The 21,857-nt window shown below is 40.5% G+C and overlaps 1 protein-coding gene and 1 long non-coding RNA gene across 2 annotated transcripts in view; one reads left to right on the top strand and one right to left on the bottom strand.

The window, feature by feature from the left end:
- The window catches only part of LOC149461416 (uncharacterized), an 83,445-nt gene that overhangs the window by 9,631 nt on the left and 51,957 nt on the right, over nucleotides 1-21,857 (bottom strand). The gene's annotated exons all lie outside the window — the stretch shown is intronic.
- LOC149461415 (meprin A subunit beta-like) overlaps nucleotides 4,003-21,857 on the top strand; it is a 73,372-nt gene continuing 55,517 nt past the window's right edge. Inside the window, exons 1-2 of the mRNA XM_089678366.1 lie at nucleotides 4,003-4,075; nucleotides 12,909-12,927. Coding sequence (XP_089534492.1) covers nucleotides 4,025-4,075; nucleotides 12,909-12,927 — 70 coding nt within the window. The 5' untranslated portion in view covers nucleotides 4,003-4,024. The remainder of the gene's footprint in view (nucleotides 4,076-12,908; nucleotides 12,928-21,857) is intronic.

Below are 21,857 nucleotides of genomic sequence, written 5' to 3'. Positions count from 1 at the left end.
ATGTCGTAGTGGTCCGCCAACTCGCTAAAGACAAGAAGCAAGGCTACCCCTTTGGACTGCCTACTACAGTGATAACAGTTACCAGAACGGCTGTTCTGGTGGAGAATTCCCAGTCCTGGATCCATGCTAGTCGAGTGAAGAAGGTGAACCAAACATCTGAGAAACACAAGATGGAAAAAGGAGGTGAAGTATGAGAGGAAAATCCTCGAAGAGCAGGTGAAGTAAGTGAAAAAGACCCTGAAGATGACATTCCTTACTGCCCCTCATGGTGCTTTGAAGCTCTGGGTCCTATTGGGCACACTGACTGTGCTCTTTTTCCTGCCAGTATGGATCCTAACTAGCTGTATTTATCACCATGAGGACTTGGGTCTAATAAAAGGTATCTGTGGTCAAGGACAAGATTTAAATGAGACCCAGATAACCAATAGTGAAAGAAAGTCAAAAAGAAGTTTTGAAGAGAACAATCCTTTTTTCAGGAAAAATGTTGATGATGCAGTTTAAATATGCTTATGCTCAAAAGTCAGGTTCTGATAAATGTTTGATATGTAGTAAGTTACATCCTAGTACATATGAAATTCCTCTTCTGGCCGCTCCATTCAAAATATTTTTGTTAAATGACAGGGAATGTAAGTATTGGTTTGACCAATATTACTTCTAATGCCACCATATCTTTTCCAACTCTGGGATTCACTCAACTCCCCGATTGGTGTTTTAGACTGGGGAATAATTCCCACAAGGGGAATGTGCTCTCAGTCCATATTAAACATATCTGATCCTGGAAGGAGGGATGGAACTTCTTCTGTGAAACTCTGGCAAGTAAATGGTAGAGTCCTGAATGAAAGTTTAGAAGGGATACAAGATAATGTGGGGAAAACTATGTTTGGAAAATTTCTTTTTTATTTTACACTTGTCACCCCTGAATTTCATTCTGCAATACAAAAATTGCCAATTTCCTTGGGAAACAATACCTATATCTGTTGTGGTAAGATCTGTTACCCTTGGATACTGAGTAATGTCCAGGGCTGGTGCTATGTAGCCCAATTAGTGCCAATCATGGCAGCTATAGACCAAAAGGAACACCAGGTAAAAGCCAGTACATACCCAAAACACCAACTAACTCTGAGACAGAGAAGGAAACCAAACAAGAAAAGGTAGATCTATTCTCTACAGGCGATAAGGTTTGGTCATGGTTCCCTACCTACACGGGATGGGGAATAACACTCATGAACAAAATAAATAATTACACAAACATTATTGATGATATACTGGAAAGGAACTCTAAGGACATAGGGTTGCTAAATATCGAGACCAGAGCTATTAGAAAACAGCCGGAGATGCAAGAATTAGCTATTGAAAGCATGAGTGCTGCTCTGACAGGTTTGTGTGAGATGACAGAGGATTATGAATGTTGTACTTGGATATATAATACCACAATGACTGTTCCAGATTGTTATGAAATAATAAAGCAACACAGGGAACAGGTAGATGGTTTAATGGAAGAAGCTAGAGCTATAGGAAAAGATGGATGGACTCCTTTTGATTGGCTAGGATCAGAATTTGGTTCCGTCTTTTCATGGATGAAAGGTATCACTGTAAGCATAGTCATGATATTGTTTTTTGTTTTATTTTTATACCTATGTTTTAAATGCTTATTATATTGCATTGCTAGAGCTACCAAGCCGCAAAATACAAATGAAGGTTATCTGGCTATGTACAAAAAGATGAATGAGGTAAAGAATTAAGATCATGTTCATGATCTAAGAGGGGATTGAAAGAATCTAGATAACCTCCATTTTGTTAATGTATGCCATTTTAAGTATTAAGTTAGGTTTTTGCAGATATATTAGAAGTTTAATGAAACTGTTTTAGTTGCTCAAGGATGTATCAACAGAAGCTAACATGACCCTGACAATGTCTTTGTCTGGTTGTTTCTCAGAAAGCTAGCCAAAACAATTTGTACCAAGAAATGTATATGTCATGTTTCATGCAGTTAGCTCATGATGGAAAGTTACAAGTTACAGTTTTGAAACTCGCTCCCCCCTCCCTTATTTTTTCTGTATCCTATATAATCTTAGTAATGTCCAATAAACTTTGAACATCTCTGAACATAAGCTGCCGTTATTTCCGTGTTCAAGGGGTGTTCCCAGAATTCTGCTGATCAACCAGAAATCTCTCCACAGACCGGGGGTCTCTGAGGGGATAAAGAAAATCATCCTTGGGGCTGGCCACAAGGAGGCAGTGACACATCCATGCCTGGTCAGCTGTGAAGGCAACCAAAAAAAAACATGACCTGCAAAATCCCAGCAGACCACCAGGGGGTGCAGGAGGGAGCAGGTACTGACCTTCACAGTGGACCACAGCACTTTGGGAAGCTGCCGTATCCAGCCCGCAGGATTTCCCAAAGAAAACAGCTCTGACAGCTATTTAAATTTGCCGCCAAAGATGTGACATCACTGCTGCTGTACTGCACATGCACTGGACCCCGGGATGCCCACACACATGCATGAGCACCACCATCTTGCCGTACGACGCACGTGCAAAGCCAAACCTCGTTCCGAGGCCGACTCGCACCTGCGCAGTATGCCAGAGACTGCTCTGGACCTGGAAGTGGCGGCACCCACTAGCACCAGGGAAAGATAAAGAAAGAAATAAGGAGCAAAAAAAAAAGAGACCCGAACTTGGGCAAGGAGCACTGCTTACCAACCCCGCACAGCCATGACCGCCTGCCTTGGAGACCGCCTCATCTGTCCGAGGCGCTACATGGCCACCCTCTGTTAGCAGGCTATCTGGCCCAAGTTGCTTCTCGCCCACAATTGGTAGACCTGAGTTCTTCCAGGCACTGACTCCTGCTTGCCCGTTTCCACCCCGCTGTTAGCTGGGGAACGCTGGAATTTGATGAGAGGACACCTGCTCCGCCGCTCCAGGCACTGCATTCATTCACTGCATTCAATACCCCGCCTTTATCTGGGGACCCATGGAACTGATAGGTGGCGCATCACCATGCATCTCCCAGAGAGGCTTGGCAGGCCTTGGTCACAGACCATCTTGTATGTGGGAACCAGGTAAGACTTACACTAGGTTCATAGGATGAGGACAAAAAAGGAACACAAACTCTGGCTAGGAGCAAAGATTTATGGGAGTGGGGTCCTATAGGAGAAGAGAGGGCGGGACTAACCCATATGTATGCTGCCATGGAGTCTGTCAGGAAAACAAAACTAACAGAGTTTCTAACATGCCCCCACTCTATCCAAAACAAAGATAAAAATAAATATCAGAAATCTGATGTACTATGGGCCATTGATGCCAACTATTAAAGCCAAAGGGTGAGCATGACTCCTAGTCAACTGGCACCTTCAAAAGAAGAGGTCAATGACAGCTTCCATGTTCATTTAATGGTAGACTTTTTCTCAAGAAAGTTATCCATTTCCACACAAAAACAACTAGCAATGGACAATATTGCTGAGGCATGGACGAGCTTTTTGAACACTTTAAGATTAAATACACATAAAAAACAAGCAAAATGCTATCAATGCATTCTGGTAATCAACTATCTCTTTGGGACATAACAATACTATTTTGAAAAACTACTGTCTTCACATGAATGTTTTCTTTCTGTTACTATATAAACATATGTTGTTACAGATACTCATGAAACAAGCTACACATACGTTTCCTGCATTGACAGTAATTTCTGTGTTCAGAAACAATTGTATGTTATGCACAATATCTTTATGCAAATACTGCCATTGCAATGAGTCTCCACCCGATTGTGTGCTGTAAAACAATATAAGTGCCTGTAAAATACTGATTTTTCCTCAATAAATGTTTGCAAAATATATACCAAGGACACTTTACACTTTCTTCTCACAATAATTGATTGTTTTACAACAGAGCTTTTTGCCTCATGAGCTAAATTAGGAATCTGTAAATATGCATATCTCTAACTATGAACAAAGTCTAACTTAGGATGGGTATATAAAAAAAGAAGTTTAGCACGTTATGTTCTCTACTACTACAGAAACCAATGGCTATTGCTTTTCTGCTGCTGCTACTTCTCCAGCACATCCATGGACTGGTAAAGAAATCTAATTTCAGTTTTATTATTAGGATTAGATATTCTTTAATATGTATGGAATTTAGAAAATATAACTGACTGTTTCCATATAACTTTTGTAGTTTTTTTTTGTATAATTTAAAACTATTTACAGCCAAAGCCAAATTTTCTACTTTTTCCACTGGTCTTTTGTATTTTCCAAATGGCAATGCACTTACCAGAAATACCTGCTATGAACCATTGTCAATAACACCAGACAGTACTGTAATCAGTCTGGTGGAGTCTCCCCAGTGTCACGGCTTCTCTATATACTGCAGTCCTAACTCTATACATTTCAGAGTCTCCATAGTAGGAGAACATATACAGTCAGGTCCATAAATATTGGGACATGGACACAATTCTAACATTTTTGGCTCTATACACCACCACAATGGATTTTAAATGAAACAAACAAGATGTGCTGTAACTGCAGACTCTTAGCTTTAATTTGAGGGTATTTACATCCAAATCAGGTGAACGGTGTAGGAATTACAACAGTTTGCATATGTGCCTCCCACTTGGTAAGGGACCAAAAGTAATGGGACAATTGGCTTCTCAGCTGTTCCATGGTCAGATGTGTGTTATTCCCTCATTATCCCAATTACAATGAGCAAATAAAAGGTCCAGAGTTCATTTCAAGTGTGCTATTTGCATTTGGAATCTGTTGCTGTCAACTCTCAAGATGAGATCCAAAGAGCTGTCACTATCAGTGAAGCAAGCCATCATTAGGCTGAAAAAACAAAACAAACCCATCAGAGAGATAGCAAAAACATTAGGCGTGGCCAAAACAACTGTTTGGAACATTCTTAAAAAGAAGGAACGCACCGGTGAGCTCAGCAACACCAAAAGACCCGGAAGACCACGGAAAACAACTGTGGTGAATGAGCGAAGAATTCTTTCCCTGATGAAGAAAACACCCTTCACAACAGTTAGCCAGATCAAGAACACTCTCCAGGAGGTAGGTGTATGTGTGTCAAAGTCAACAATCAAGAGAAGACTTCACCAGAGTGAATACAGAGGGTTCACCACAAGATGTAAACCATTGGTGAGCCTCAAAAACAGGAAGGCCAGATTAGAGTTTGCCAAATGACATCTAAAAAAGCCTTCACAGTTCTGGAACAACATCCTATGGACAGATGAGACCAAGATCAACTTGTACCAGAGTGATGGAAAGAGAAGAGTATGGAGAAGGAAAGGAACTGCTCATGATCCTCATCAGTGAAGCATGGTGGTGGTAGTGTCATGGCGTGGGCATGTATGGCTGCCAATGGAACTGCTTCTCTTGTATTTATTGATGATGTGACTGCTGACAAAAGCAACAGGATGAATTCTGAAGTGTTTCGGGCAATATTATCTGCTCATATTCAGCCAAATGCTTCAGAACTCATTGGACGCCGCTTCACGGTGCAGATGGACAATGACCCAAAGCATACTGCAAAAGCAACCAAAGAGTTTTTTAAGGGAAAAAAGTGGAATGTTATGCAATAGCCAAGTCAATCACCTGACCTGAATCCGATTGAGCATGCATTTCACTTGCTGAAGACAAAACTGAAGGGAAAATGCCCCAAGAACAAGCAGGAACTGCTTGCACATATGCAAACTGTTGTAATTCCTACACCGTTCACCTGATTTGGATGTAAATACCCTTAAATCAAAGCTGGCAGTCTGCAGTTAAAGCACATCTTGTTTGTTTCATTTCAAATCCATTGTGGTGGTGTATAGAGCCAAAAATGTTAGAATTGTGTCCATGTCCCAATATTTATGGACCTGACTGTAGTAGTGGTTAGATTAAGGGCAGGTATGTCTGGAGGAAGCACATCCCTCCTTAAAGGCATAGGTACACACATGACTCCTGGCAAAAGCACAATGGCTGCTGTAAGCATCCAGTGCACCCCCCACACCCAATTCAACCAGCTGTACAAAAAAGTGGCAACCATCCCACCGTATAACTAGCTTTTGCAAAGGCTAGTTATAGGTTGAGGTGGTTGCCACTTTTTTGTACAGTATATTGTTAAAATGTATTTATTTGACAGATATGACAAGAATTTCTGTCTGTGTTTATAAGGTTACAACTGAAAGCCAAATTGCATGCAGATAATAAATACCCTAATCTAGCCCAGTTATGTATTCATTAAAAACATCTTATTTTTAGGTAGTGTCTCATTCTCTTTTTATATTGGCTTTTAAATTCCCTGCACAGCAGGGTTCAGGCTGAGAGAAGACGTGGCAGCACTGTAATTCAGTCGGGGTTTACTGCATTGTAAAGAGCGCATGGAACTTGCTGATAGGAGGGGAGAGCAAAGAACTGGCATCATAAGTGTGTTGCTGCAGCTTCACTATCCAATCATAGGCCAGACTGTAATCAAAGAAGTGGAAAGTTAGGTCAAATTCTGGTGGTGATGTCTGATAGAGGTGCTTGGATTAGAAAAATAGTTTAGTAGTAGTAGTAGTTTATGAATTTGAGGGTACGACAGTTCACATTTACATATATTAGCAGTGAATTTAGCTGTTTGCCTTCAAATTCACTTTAGGAGCTCCCTACGGAGCAAGGATTACTCATAGTTTCTATAGTCTTATTCCAGATTTTATTTAACCACTTCAGGTCCGAACACTTTCACCCCCTTCCAGTCCAGGCCATTTTTCAGCTTTCAGTGCTATCACACTTTGAATGACAATTGCGCGGTCATGCAACACTGTTCATATAAATTTTTTAGCATTTTTTTGAGACAAATAAAACTTTATTTTGGTGGTATTTATTCACCACTGGGATTTTTTTTTTTGCTATATAAATTAAAAAGTTAAAAAATTTTGAAAAAAAGATTTTTCGTATAAAATTTTGCAAATAAATAATCTTTCTTCATAAATCTTGGCCAAAATGTATTCATCTATCTTTTTAGTAAAAAACTTTTATTTTATTTATTTTTAACATACTGTCACCCTAGCAGTACAGTGTCCAAACAGAAACCTAACAGACCCAACAGTCATGACATGCATGCTGCTGATTCTGTGTAATTGAATCACTAATTGAAAGGGGCATGTTCAAAATAATAGCAGTGTGGAGTTCTATTAGTGAGGTCATTCATTTTTTGAAAAACAGGTGGCAATTATTGCCCTTATTTAAGGAAGGAACGCCGCAAATGTTGTACATGCTGGTTACAGTGCATTTCTCTCTGAAATTCTGAGGAAAATGGGTCGTTCCAGACATTGTTCAGAAGAACAGCGTACCTTGATTAAAAAGTTGATTGGAGAGGGGAAAACATATAAAGAAGTGCAGAAAATGATAGGCTGCTCAGCTAAAATGATCGCAAATGTTTTAAAATGGCAACCAAAACCTGAAAGACGTGGAAGAAAGCGAAAAACTACCATTCGAAATGGATAGAAGAATAGCCAAAATGGCAAGGACTCAGCCAACCATTAGCTCCAGGAAGATCAAAGAAGGTCTAAAGTTCCCTGTGAGTACTGTTACAATTAGAAGACGCCTATGTGAAGCCAAGCTATCTGCAAGAAGCCCCCGCAAAGTCCCACTGTTGACAAAAAGACATGTGCTGAAGAGGTTACAATTTGCCAAAGAGCACATTGACTGGCCTAAAGAGAAATGGTGCAACATTTTGTGGACTTATGAAAGTAAGATTGTTCTTTTTGGGCCTAGTGGCCGGAGACAGTTTGTCATACTACGGTGTTGGGCCTATTTATCGCATACCAGGGATCATGGATCAATTTGAATACATCAGAATACTTGAAGAGGTCATGCTGCCTTATGCTGGAGAGGAAATGCCCTTGAAATGGGTGTTCCAACAAGACAACGACCCCAAACACACCAGTAAACATGCAACATCTTGGTTCCAGACCAACAAGATTGACGTTATGGAGTGGCCAGCCCAATCCCCGGATCTTAATCCAATAGAAAACTTGTGGGGTGACATCAAAAATGCAGTTTCTGAGGCAAAACCAAGAAATAGAGAAGAACTGTGGAATGTAGTCCAATCATCCTGGGCTGGAATACTTGTTCACAGATGCCAGAAGTTGGTTGACTCCATGCAACACAGATGTACAGCAGTTCTCAGAAACAGTGGTTATACAACTAAATATTAATTAAGTGATTCAAAGGAAAGCAACATCTTCAAACATCTTTCAGTTTATATAGTGAATGTTTGAGTTTGTAAAGAAGAATACAAACACTGCTATTTTTTCGAACAGTCTAATATTCACTTTTCTTCAATTTTATTTAGAGGAGCAACACAAATTTGATATATTTTCCTTCATGTTTTGATTTGGAATAGAATGTGTAGTGTTCCCAATGCATTTGTGTGTATGGAAATAAAAGCTATTAGAAGGATTTTGAGCTTTATTCACTTTTTTCAACACACTGCTATTATTTTGAACACAACTATATATATATATATATATATATATATATATATATATATATATATATATATATATATACACATTATTGTTTATAGCATAATTACACTTTACATTTATTCTTATGGCGAATAGAACATTGTATGACAGAGCATTGTATATTAAAAATATGATACTTTTTTTTATTGTAATGTATTTTGACTGATACATGTTAGAATAAAGTATATTTTAACTAATTCTTGAATCTGTTCATGGCACCTGAAAAGTCCCATTTTTGCATGTTATATTTTCTGTTCATTTCAATACCTGGGGGTGTGGTGCTTTAGGTAATTTCCCATCAAGCTCTTTGAATTTTCAAAAAATAATAAGACAGTTTAAAGCTTTCTGTGTATGTTATCACCTACTCTTTTTATGAAGTGATTACTTCTTAACGTGCACTGCACATCGGCACAATAATGATCCTAAGAGCCTGTTTCAGTCTATCTCAAGTAACACCATAGTGATACTCTACTCCACAGGTGTCAAACTGGCGGCCCTCCAGCTGTTGCCAAACTACAAGTCCCATGAGGCATTGCAAGACTGACAGTTACAAGCATGACTCCTAAAGGTAGAGGCATGATGGAACCTGTAGTTTCGCAACAACTGGATTGCCACCAGTTTGACACCCCTGCTCTACTCTGATTACGTAAAGCAAACGTGATGGCCTAAAATAAAAGTGCATGTATGACTCAGAACCAATGACACCCACATTGACTAAAAAAGGGTCTTTAAGTACCACCTCTATGCTGATGACACACAAATCTATCTTTCTACCCCTCACCTCACCCCTTCAGTCTCCTCTCGCATTACTAACCTACTAAGTGATATATCGGCATGGATGTCACTCCACTTCCTCAAACTCAATCTTTCAAAAACTGATCTCTTAGCATTCCCCCCAGCCCGTGCCCCCTCCCCTGACTTCTCCATCAAGATCAATAATACAACCATCAGTCCCTCCCCTCATGCCAGGGTGCTAGGTGTAATCCTAGACTCCCATCTGTCCTTTCAGCCCCAAATCCAATCACTGTCCAAATCTTGTAGACTTCACCTCCGCAACATCTCTAAGATACGCCCGTTCCTAACCTCGGAAACCACTAAGCAACTTATTCACTCCCTTGTTATATCTCACCTTGACTATTGCAACTCCCTCCTCATTGGCCTACCTAATTGCAGGCTATCCCCTCTTCAGTCTATCATGAATGCTGCTGCCAGGCTCATCCACCTTACTAAACGTTCTGTATCTGCCATACCTCTCTGCCAATCCCTCCACTGGCTTCCCATTGCGCAACGGATAAAATTCAAAACATTAACAATAACGTATAAGGCCATTTATAACTCTGCCCCAAATTACATCACTGATCTTGTCTCTAAATATCACCCAAACCGTATTCTCCGCTCCTCGCAAGACCTCCTGCTTTCTAGCTCCTTCTCTACCTCCTCCCATGCTCGTCTCCAGGACTTTTTCAGAGCTTCCCCCATCCTCTGGAACTCTCTACCCCAATTTATCAGACTATCGCCTACTCTGCTCATTTCTAGGCGATTTCTGAAAATCTATCTCTTCAGGGAAGCCTATCCTGCCTTCAGCTAATAATGGAACCTTCTACTCTTCCAACCAGTCCATCCCCAACAGTTACTACCTTTTGTACCACTAGCCCCTCCCTCCTATATTGTAAGCTCCAAGGAGCAGGGCCCTCCTTTCCCTCTTGTATTGAACTGTATTGTTGCTGTATTATCTCCTGTTATATTGTAAAGTGCTGAGCAAACTGTTGGTGCTATATAAATCCTGTATAATAATAATAATGGTTCGATATTTTTTTTTTTTACTATGTGTCTCAAATTATGCTGACATTTTAATAAATGCTCAAAATGTATAATCACAATAGGATACATATTAAATATTCTGTCTCATATTTAATTTTAATTAAATTATCATGTAACTTAGAAATATCTTCAATAATATGTTTTCGGAGCATTTATGAGGCTCTACAAAGGAAATATTAGAAGTATTTGAAAGCTGGCACCCAAGAATTTGCATGGGATTGCACACCCTGTAAGTAAACCTTTAATTGAATAATAATAATAACAAACCTCCTGAACTAGAATAGTTAATTAACCACTTACAAACTTCCCCACATAAATTTATTTAGTAGGGTGGCTGCTGTGTTCTGGACCATGTAGATTAGTGTTTCTCAACCGGAGTTCCAAGAGAAGTCCCCAGGGGTTCCGCCGTGAAACAACATTATGGCGTATGTATACCGCCTAATGTTTCCAGTGTTGTTCACAGTGCGTGATGACAGTCAGTAGTGTCAGTGATGCCTTCTCTATAGTTAGAGGCTGGGGCCAGGAGTAGTGTAGAGTATGGGAGCTGAAGAAGGAGGTAGCTGTCTGTAACAGCGCTGAGCACAGAGCGGGAGCATGTGGCTTGCTTTGGGAGGTGATATTCTACAGCTACAGAGACACAGAGTGCAAGGGGTGGTGGAGGAAGGAGGGCAGAGAGCAGCTAGCCGCTGGAACACATGGCTGGATCAGGAGGCAAGTTCATGTTACAGCCGCCGTATTGCAGAGTGTGAGGAGGAGGAAGCAGAAAGCTACCAGAGCATGTGGCTGTATGGGAGGTGAGATCTGAATAGGAGGTGAGATCTGAATAGGAGGTGAGATCTGTATGGGAGGTGAGGTCTGTATGGGAGGTGAGGTCTGTATGGGAGGTGAGATCTGTATGGGAGGTGAGAGTGCTGGAGGAGGAGCAGAAAGGAAGTAGGAGGTGACATCCAGTGTATGGAAGTAGTGATGCAGACTGCAGAGCACATAGTTGGATTACACTGAATGTAGCAGTACGGGTGTGAGATGAAGATAGCTTTTTGTTATTATGCCATAAATGTACTGTACATAAAGCTGTTATGATCTCACCTACTGCTACATTCAGTCTCATCCAGCCACAAGCTCCCACTCTCTGCTCCCCCTCTCTGCATTCAGCGCTGCCATACACTGAATACCACCTCCTTATACAGCCATGTGCTTCATCTACAGCTCGCTGATCACATTCAATGTTCCGTGAGCTGTAGATTTGAATTTTTTTTTCAGGGGTTCCCCAAGATCTCAAACTTTTTGCAAAGGGTTCCTCGAAGGCAAAAAGCTTGAGAAACACTGATGTAGATGGTATGTGATCACTGCTTCTGGGTAGGGCGTGCACCCACTGCCTTGGCTGTGCTGTGATTTGTTACAGCACAAGCCGATCAGTGGATCCCAGCCAATGATTGATCACCAGGGACCCACTAGTCAAGCTCCGTGATTCACCAAAAAGAGCTCTGTGTTGGTAAACAACACAAAGCTCTGTACACTGACAGGCGATCTTTCTGTTTTTTATTCCTTGCAAAAAACAAAATCGCTTAGTAAAAGCAGCACACTTTACACATATTACACATAGTTAGGCACACCTTTAACCCTTTGATCACCCTATATGTTTACCCCTTCCCAGACAGTGTCATTAGTACAGTGACACTGTGTAGTGTTATCACTAATCACTGTATTAATGTCACTGGTGATGTCAGTGGCAGTTAGTTTCCCCCAGAGTCAGTTAGTGTCAGATTGCCCGCTGCATTATCACAGTCCCATTATAAGTCACTGATCACCGCCATTACTATTATAAAAAATAAATAAATAAAAATTCCAGTATATATACCATAGTTTGTAGACACTTTAACTTTCACGCCAACCAAATAATATACACTTCCTGGGATGTTTTTTTTACCAAAGACATAGCAGAATACATTTTGGCCTAATAGCAAAAAATGGCCTGGTCATGAAGGGGGTAAAACCTTCCAGAGGGCAAGTGGTTATGAAACAACAAGCACAAAGACATCTTTGGAAAATATCAGGCCCTTTATTGGGATATACATTTTTAATAAACTTCCTTTAAACTATTCTTTTTTTTATGACCATAGACAAATCAAGAATATTTGAAATAAACAACAAACACCAAAGCTCAGTCAACAAGACTCATGCTAAATGTAACAGTTCATTAACGTCCTGAATTACATTGTCCACCCACAATGGTGGGCAACAGTAACCCCAACTAAGGTTAGGGAAGGAGAGGGACTACCAGTAACCATTTTCCACCTGGAAGAAACATTTCATATTTTATAATACACCTCCGAGTTTCATTTGTCATCCATGAAACATTATAATCTGTATAATCAAAATCACTGAATCAGTCCATGTTAATCAGTTATTTGCTTCTATAATGTTTATCCTATCTTCTGAACGCAACAGTTACTGTCCCATCCGTTATAAATTAAACATTAAAAGATGCCTTGTTTCTCTCAGCTAAAGTTATACAAAATGTGTAAAATCTTTCATTATATTCCAGAGTATTTTCTCTATAATAATTAATGTGTTTTGTATTACTTTTTAGCCTGTCCTGGAACAAACAAGTAAGTACAAAATAATAAATTGTGTTTTGTATCCAAACCTGTTAGGATGGGGTCAGCCACCTAAAATTTTTACCACCTGCCAGGCAAGGAAAGAGAATATTTGCTATTCTAGATGTCTTATTACTGTCTTATCAGGGACCAAATCTTTGATAAAGCAAAGGGAGGTTTTCAGACAGCAAATAAAGTTAATAGAGAGTCTCAGGCTGCAAACTATTAGGTAATCTGACTTTGACTGTTCATGGAAAAAAAATTCTAGCAAGTCTTATGGCTTGTGCACACAATAAGAAAATCATATGAACATTTCCATACAAGGAACAATCGGTGGATTCTCTGATTGTTAGTATAGTCCTTTCAACAGGCAATTCTGTTGACAAAAAATGAGAGTGCAAGCTAGAACATTTTTATTGTATGAGAACACAATGTCCAATTTTCGTCCAATGTGTACAGTAATTTTATGGAAATAATTGAATAGAAAAAAACGCACATGATTAGAAACATAGGACCCCTACACTATGTTAGTATGTAGGTGCATTTGCCTTTGCTGGGCAAGAATTTTCTTACAAGTCCATACCATTCCGACTACATAATGATATGCACTTTTGTGGACAATAGGATGATTGGTCGTCCGATTTTCTCAAAGTCTATACAGTGGTTCTAAAGGGTAAGCATTTTTTTATCTTAACACATTCTGTGCACTAAGGTTAAAAAATATCCACCAATGGTCCCCCCATCTCAAATCATTTACTGGCCTCCTCTTTCGGTCCATCTGCAGTGCCACTGCTCTCTCTTCCTGGTCTCACAGGAGACCAGGAAGGCTCCTGGTGCTGTCAGTCAAATCCTATGAGGAGGGAGCGGGGGGTGTGGTTGTGCTGCAGTGTGGGCTCACACAACCCAACTCTAGAGCACACCTGCATGGGTGCCCCCACAACAGCGGGCTTGCTATGGGGGCATCCACAAGAGGAAGCAGCGGAGAGCGATGGCTGGGGACTCCAGAAAAGGACATAAGGGACTGCCCTGTGCAATACCACCACACAAAGCAGGTAAGTATAATTTCTTTTATAACATCTTTTTTATTTTAAATAGCAAGCAAGCAGTAATTGATTTCTGAAGGCAGTCTGATTCAATTATTTTAATAGTAGCCATGAAAATGAAATGTTAAAGATTCAGCATGAGAGGTGTGTATAAATGCAAACTGAAATTAATATTAGCATAGGAATTACTCAGACATAACATCTCAAATGAGGACCAGTTAGTAACCACAACCACAATTATACTGGGTACCAATTCCAACTCTCTCAAGCTACAGTGGAAAGTTGTGTGAATCCAGGTTGCTGTCTCTGCCCAAAATGGAAAAACACAGTCCTATTTTTTGTTTGCTGATAATAGACAGGAAAGGGAAGCTAGGTCTGCTGATCATGTAGATTTGCTGACCTCTCAAAAACCTTTTAATAATGTGAACTTTGATTTTAAAATTTTACTAAAGTCAGCATTTACATAGAAATTGAAGGTGGCTTCCAAGGGCCACATGATCCTCATTTTAGGAATCTTGCAGTATCTACAGCAGTGCCTGCTGTCTTCCTGCAAATTTAGGTTAATAAAGTCGCGCCAATGACAGGTTTGTGTTAAATGATTATCTGTACCAGGCAATGTAAGAGGTTTATTTTACTGTATTGAGGCTTTGCAGAATGTTTGTACCTTCCACTAGTTCTCCTGCTACTTTTGACCTTTGCTGAAGCTCCCAAGATTTACCCATTCTTCTGAACATGGGGAAGATATGGCACACCCCTGCCTCCAAACAATGAGAGGAAGAGGAAGCATGAACAGTCCTGTGGAGGTTTGAACTTGTTCTGCAAGTTATAACTTACGTAGCTATGTTCATGTTGTGTACACTTCATACAGTTAAAGTGATTGTAAATAAAATAAAACAACCCATTCAGTTTAAAATAAAAATGAAAGGCAAAACATTTATGTATAGATATAAAAATAAGCATTATAAATATTTTTTCCTTTTTTTTATAAGTGATCACATACCCTCTATTCTCAGCTGCATAAGAGCTGGGGAGGAGAAAAAGCAGCACACTGATCTTCCCAGTGAAAGGTTGTGCTGGGGAGGGGGAGGATTCTGAAGAAGTCTGATGATTGCAGAAGAAGTCTGATCATTGGAGTAGAGCAGTAAAAACACAAATAAGAGAGCTGACCGGGCTAGTGCATTATGCTTAGTAAATTTTAATAAATGTTGATAAAAGTTATACGCACAAACAACATATAAAAACTTGCATATCAAGTGATGACACAGTGCTGCTTTAGACCTGATGGACCTTCGAATGCCAGGTGGGTGTCATCCAGGAACCCAGAACATGGCTGGCGCAATTTGCGTAAAACCCTCTTTAGAGCCAGAAGAATTGGATCCCTCCATCACTTTAAATCCTCCATTGCTCTTACTCAATGGAGCAAAAGGACCCTGCCCCACTCTCACAAGTTGAGGTAACACACTGATTACTTTCAGGCTTGTGCCCATTCACAATTACATGTGATCTATAAGGGTAATGTCCCCCAGAGACAAAGGGTAAACACATCCAACCCAATAAAAAACAAAATCAAAATCAAACATATTCTCCTGTAGACATATACAGCTGATTAATGGTCATATAGGACCTTCCAGAGGCTTCACATAGACCCATTGCCGTGAACTATTTCTTTAATATATATATTTTTTATTATTCATTACTACTCACTTTTAACATCGGTATTTAATTAATATTATTATTTAAGTATCTATATTGTGATCCATCATTGGTTTTCCTCCTAGGGATTAATTTTCACTCCCAAGTCATTCCCTTGGTTGAGTTCAGATTGGTTTTGTTGCACTAATAGAGTTCTATGCCATAATTATTATATATATAAATTTACTTTACCACATCATGTTATATATGTGATCAGGAGGTATATCTATATTCCACTTTTCTTATGTCTTGTGTTTCAACAAATATTTATTATTTATCATTCATCAAGCCATGTTTATTATTAGTGAACCATTTGCATTTTTACAGTTGTATTTTGGACTACTCCAGGCATCTAGAGAGAAGCAAGGCAACTGCATAGCATCCAGTTAGGAGAGCGGACTTTGTTCCCCCACACCTATGTGCAGTAGTATTTCACATTGGAGTAGAGCAGGCTGAGTTCCCATGACCATGATGTGTGGTTAATTTTTAATAGGAAAGCAGAGGGACTGGCAGGAACATCAGGGACTTCACACAAAGGAAACGATACAAAGAGAACAGGAAACTTTACCCGGTACAGCAGGTATACAGTATCTCACAGAAGTGAGTACACCCCTCAGATTTTTGTAAATATTTTATTATATCTTTTCATGTGACAACACTGACGAAATGACACTTAGCTACAATGTAAAGTAGTGAGTGTACAGCTTGCATACCAGTGTAAATTTGCTGCCCCCTCAACATAACTCAACACAAAGCCATTAATGTCTAAACCACTGGCAAAAAAAGTGAGTACACTCCTAAGTGAAAATGTCCAAATTGGGCCCAATTAGCCATTTTCCCTCCCTGGTGTCATGTGACTCGTCAGTGTTACAAGGTCTCAGGTGTGAATGGGGAGCAGGTGTGTTAAATTTGGTGTTATTGCTCTCATTCTCTCATACTGGTCACTGGTAGTTCAACATGGCACCTCATGGCAAATAACTCTCTGAGGATCTGGAAAAAAAAAATTGTTGCTGTACATAAAGATGGCCTAGGCTATAAGAAGATTGCCAAGACCCTGAAACTAAGCTTTAGCATGGTGGCCAAGACCATACAGTGGTTTAACAGGACAGGTTCCACTCAGAACAGGCCTCGCCATAGTTGACGAAAGACGTTGAGTGACCGTGCTCAGTGTCATATCCAGAGGTTGTCTTTGGGAAATAGATGTATGAGTGCTGCCAGCATTGCTGCAGAGGTTGAAGGGGTCAGCCTGTCAGTGCTCAGATCATACACCACACACTGCATCAAATTGGTCTGCTGGCTGTCATCCCAGAAGAAAGCCTTTTCTAAAGATGATGCACAAGAAAGCCCGCAAACAGTTTTCTGAAAACAAGCAGACTAAGGACATGGATTACTGGAACCATGCCCTGTGGTCTGATGAGACCAAGATAAACTTATTTGGTTCAGATGCTGTCAAGTGTGTGTGGTGGCAACCAGGTGAAGAGGACAAAGACAAGTGTGTCTTGCCTACAGTCAAGCATAGTGGTGGGAGTGTCATATTCTGGGGCTGCATGAGTGCTGCAGCCAATGGGAAGCTACAGTTCATTGAGGGAACCATGAATTCCAATATGTACTGTGACATACTGAAGCAGAGCATGATCCCCTCCCTTTGGAGACTGGACCGCAGGGCAGTATTCCAACATGATAACGACCCCAAACACACCTCCAAGAAGACCACTGCCTTGCTAAAGAAGCTGATGGTAAAGGTGATGAACTCGCCAAGCGTGTCTCCAGACCTAAACCCTATTGAACATCTGTGGGGCATCCTCAAATGGAAGGTGGATGAGCACAAGGTCTCTAACATCCACCAGCTTCGTGATGTCATCATGGAGGAGTGGAAGAGGACTCCAGTGGCAACCTGTGAAGCTCTGGTGAACTCCATGCCCAAGAGGGTTAAGGCAGTGCTGGAAAATAATGGTGGGCACACAAAATATTGACACTTTGGGCCCAATTTGCACATTTTCACTTGGGGGTGTACTCAGTTTTGTTGCCAGCAGTTTGTGAGGGGTGTACTCACTTCTGTGAGATACTGAATATCAGGGATATGAAATGTTGGGTTTACATATTCTTTAAATCAACCTGGTAATTTACTTAGTATGGGATGTGGTAGTGTGCACATTGTTTACCTAATTAGATTAGCAAAAATGGAACAATTGCACATTTTGGTTATTAGGTACGAGATAATGAAGCATTGTGTAATTATTTATATAAATGTAGCACTACCTCCTTAAGAGTTGCAAAGATTTTGGGTCCCCCTATAGTCCTGCACAGCCAGGTGACATGCACTTCCCCATAGATTTGCATCCAGAGTCAAAGATCAGTCCTTGATCTTTGGTATTATTTTTATTTAGGGGAAATGAACTGGGATAGGGATATGGGTTTACAGAATGCCCAAGGGAACTGATGAACTGAGGACAACTTCCTGGAACTATTTAAAAGCCTTCACTGCAACTCAGTCTCTGTTGGAGAGCTAGCCAGCATCTTCTAATGTACCACCCCAGACCATAGGTGAACTCCTCTTCCTTCACTCAGCAATCTGGAAATATCCCTGAACAGGGGTTCCAGTTCATGTCCCTTTAAGCAATGGGCAGTACTAGGTAGGTGGCAAATCTGGTTTCCCACCAGAGTGCTCCTTCCCCTATCCACCCAGAGGGTGCAGGGGTACTCACTCAGATCCCCTCCTGTACTGCTGATGGGTTGGTAGCTATTACCAGGCCTTTTAGCTGGGCTGCTCCTCCCCTGCTACAAGTGGTCCTTTCTCTGGGGGATGGTGAAGCTCTGAGCATTCTTCCTTTGCAGCTCTGCTGCCTGTAGGTGGGCCCCTCTCTCCATCTGGGCCCCCTCCCAGGCTCCTGCCTTCAGCCTCACATCTTCCTCTCTGTCTTCCACCTGAACTATTTGTTCTTGCTGAAAAAAAATATTTTAAGCAACAGACAGCATGGATTCATAAAAGACAGAAGTTGTCAAACAAATCTGATTTCTTTTCACGAGGAGGTGAGCAAAACCTTGGACAGAGGGGTGGCGGTGGACATGGTATACTTGGATTTTGCAAAAGCGTTTGACACAGTTCCCCACACACGGCCATGGGTGGACTGACAACTCATGGGGCCCCCGGGCAATAGGGGATCATGGGGCCCCTGTGTCCTTGCCCAAACTCAAAAAAGCCTATGAAAAAGGTACCAGGGGCATCTCATGGGGCCCCCTATTGACCCCGGGCCCTCGGGCAGTGCCCAAGTTTCCAAATGGTCAGTCCGCCCCTGCACATGGCTAATGTGTAAGGTAAAGTCTACGGGCTTGGAAAAATCTGTATGTATATGGATAGAAAACTGGCTAAAAAATCTTATTCAGAGAGTAGTGGTTATTATAGATAGATAGTGCCGCGCTCCTATATATTAATGTGCATAACTCTTATTTCTGAAGGTGCTTTTAGATGATAATCCAAAATAATACATATATAAACTACAATGTAGATATCAATTGTGAATTGTTGATGAATCACTATACCTAGTGACTTAAACAGTTATTATAAATTTCAAAAAAACCTTCATGCAGGTGACTAATGACTATCAGTCCTAAAGTGATTGTGACTTAAGAGGTACAATTAAATACAGATCCATACAATCTAAATTAGTGCACCTCTGTTCTACTGTGATCACTCTATTCACATTGTGCAAAAACATATAGAATTGTGCACGTGCATAAAATAAGTATATATAAAGTCTTTCAAAGTAAAATGTGCAGGTGAATTCCTTGTATCCTCTCGCCGAGTGCTTAATGGTCTCCCTATGTGCTCACCTCTATATTTGCCTGAATAAATCCAGGCAAATACGCTTTTTATCCTTCCAGGATAGATGGGATGGGATGGTACTCTTGTACTAGTTGTCCCAGAAGATAGATGTAGATTTAAATGGGTTCTCCTGTTCTCTCCTTTATCCCCTTGTCCAGCTGCTCATGGATGGATATCCTGACCAGCTCTCTGAGGATCTCCCAGATCCCCTGCTGGGGTTGTTTCCTTCTCCAATCCTCCTTATACCAATTCGGGGGGTGTTGGTCAATTGAAAAAGGGAAGAAAACAGACCATGGTGCCTTATCTTTGTGCATAAAGGAGATTTATTGCTGCCAATTAAGGTGTTGCACAATGGTATACAGCTCTTTTGTAATCCAGGTCAGCATAGATGACAATCTACAGAAATACTCTGCCTCTGCCCCTGCAGTGCTGTCTGCCTCCGTCTGTACTACGATCACCGAGCCTCTCCAATGCAACGTCGTGACGTCAGAGCCCCTCCCCTACGCGTTGCGTCACAGGGTCACGTGACTTCATCAGGGAGAAATGATTGGATGCCACGACTATGCTTTTCCACCTATTTATATCTCTCGGCCGCCATTTTCCTGAAGCCCATACGGGCGCGGCCATTTTCCCAGTGATTTCCTTTAGCTGTGTATAGGGTGAGTGTTTGTACACTCGAGAATTTACGTGATATCTGTTTGTCAGACGTTGCTAATTGGGTCAGCTGTGTTACATCCCTTATAATGCAGTTTATATATCATGGCACATGGCTATACCTTATATTGCTGAATATATACCTATTGGCAGACTAACTAAAAATCTATAAACACTCTTTATTAAAAATAAATGATTAAAACAATTAAAAAATTAAAAATTAAAAAACCTCCATTTTTGGTTTTTTAATCCGGAGGGATTCTAGATCTTGTAATACCATATGTTTAAACGTGTCTATATATTTGTTATCTCCAATCTGGGGATTGAAAACTGATTTATTTTTAAGATGGCTATCCGTGGTGTGTTCTGTTGTTCCAGTATTATGTGTAATGGGATTGCTGGCATAATACTTTTTTAAATTGAGCCTCCTAATCAGTTTCTGAATGCTCACATATGTATCAAATTTGTTAAGTCCTTTTTGTGGGGCGTACTTGAGACCCTTGCTAAGCGCATGTATTTCTTCCTCTGTAAGGGGTAATCCACTAATATTGAAAATGCCTTCACCCTTTAATTCCTTCTTCTTTTTTTGTTGTGACCTTCTTCCTCCTAAGGAAGAATGGTACAATTTCTTTAGTGAAAAAGGAATGGAGGTTCTCCAATTCCTATTAAAAAGAAAACAAAGAAAAATGAGGAAAATTGAAAAAGTGATTAAAGAGTACCAAAATAAGGTAGAGACAAGTAAAGACCACCCAGAGTTTACAAAATATCTATCCCAGCTGAATAAAAATGCCCAGAAAAAAGACACAGAAATTAAGAACAAGAAAAAGAAAAAATTCCAAAGGGTGAGCCAGGATTACCAACAAAAATCAGTATTTAAATGGCAAACTAACCCCAATCCCAATGAGATTAAATCCACAGAATCCACACCAGTTAAAACCAATGAAAAACCACCCCCTAAAAAAGTAATAGGGTTTAAAACACCTAATAAAGATAATAAGGGACATCCCCAACATAAAGGAGGGAACCCAAATAACTGGAGACCACCTTACTTTAATCCGGGACCATACAGACCCCCACTTAATCAACCATACCAAGGGGGAAGACCATATTATAATGGTAATAGAGGCCATAATCAGAGAGGCCCCCAAGGATATTACACACAAGAATACTATGGGAGACCTGATTACAATAGAGGCCCATATTATCCCAAACCACAAAGGCCACAATACCAAGTACAATACCAAGTACAATACCCAGTAATGAATAACCTTACCAAGTACCCACACAAAATAGATACTCACCCCTAGAAAGGGAAGAATTCAACTCACCCCTCCCTAATCCTTTTTTAGGATGGGATTTGAATCCCTAAGGGGGGAGGGAAGAAGAAGTACAACATACACAAGAAAAAGAGGGAAAAGAGGAGGAAGAAGGTCACAACAAAAAAAGAAGAAGGAATTAAAGGGTGAAGGCATTTTCAATATTAGTGGATTACCCCTTACAGAGGAAGAAATACATGCGCTTAGCAAGGGTCTCAAGTACGCCCCACAAAAAGGACTTAACAAATTTGATACATATGTGAGCATTCAGAAACTGATTAGGAAGCTCAATTTAAAAAAGTATTATGCCAGCAATCCCATTACACATAATACTGGAACAACAGAACACACCACGGATAGCCATCTTAAAAATAAATCAGTTTTCAATCCCCAGATTGGAGATAACAAATATAT

This window comes from Staurois parvus, unplaced genomic scaffold, assembly GCF_062004578.1.
Source record: "Staurois parvus isolate SC_StPar_1 unplaced genomic scaffold, SC_StPar_1.0 ptg000203l, whole genome shotgun sequence".
NCBI lineage: Eukaryota > Metazoa > Chordata > Amphibia > Anura > Ranidae > Staurois > Staurois parvus.
Note: the sequence above shows the minus strand (reverse complement) of the source record. Positions and strands in the feature narration are given on the sequence as shown.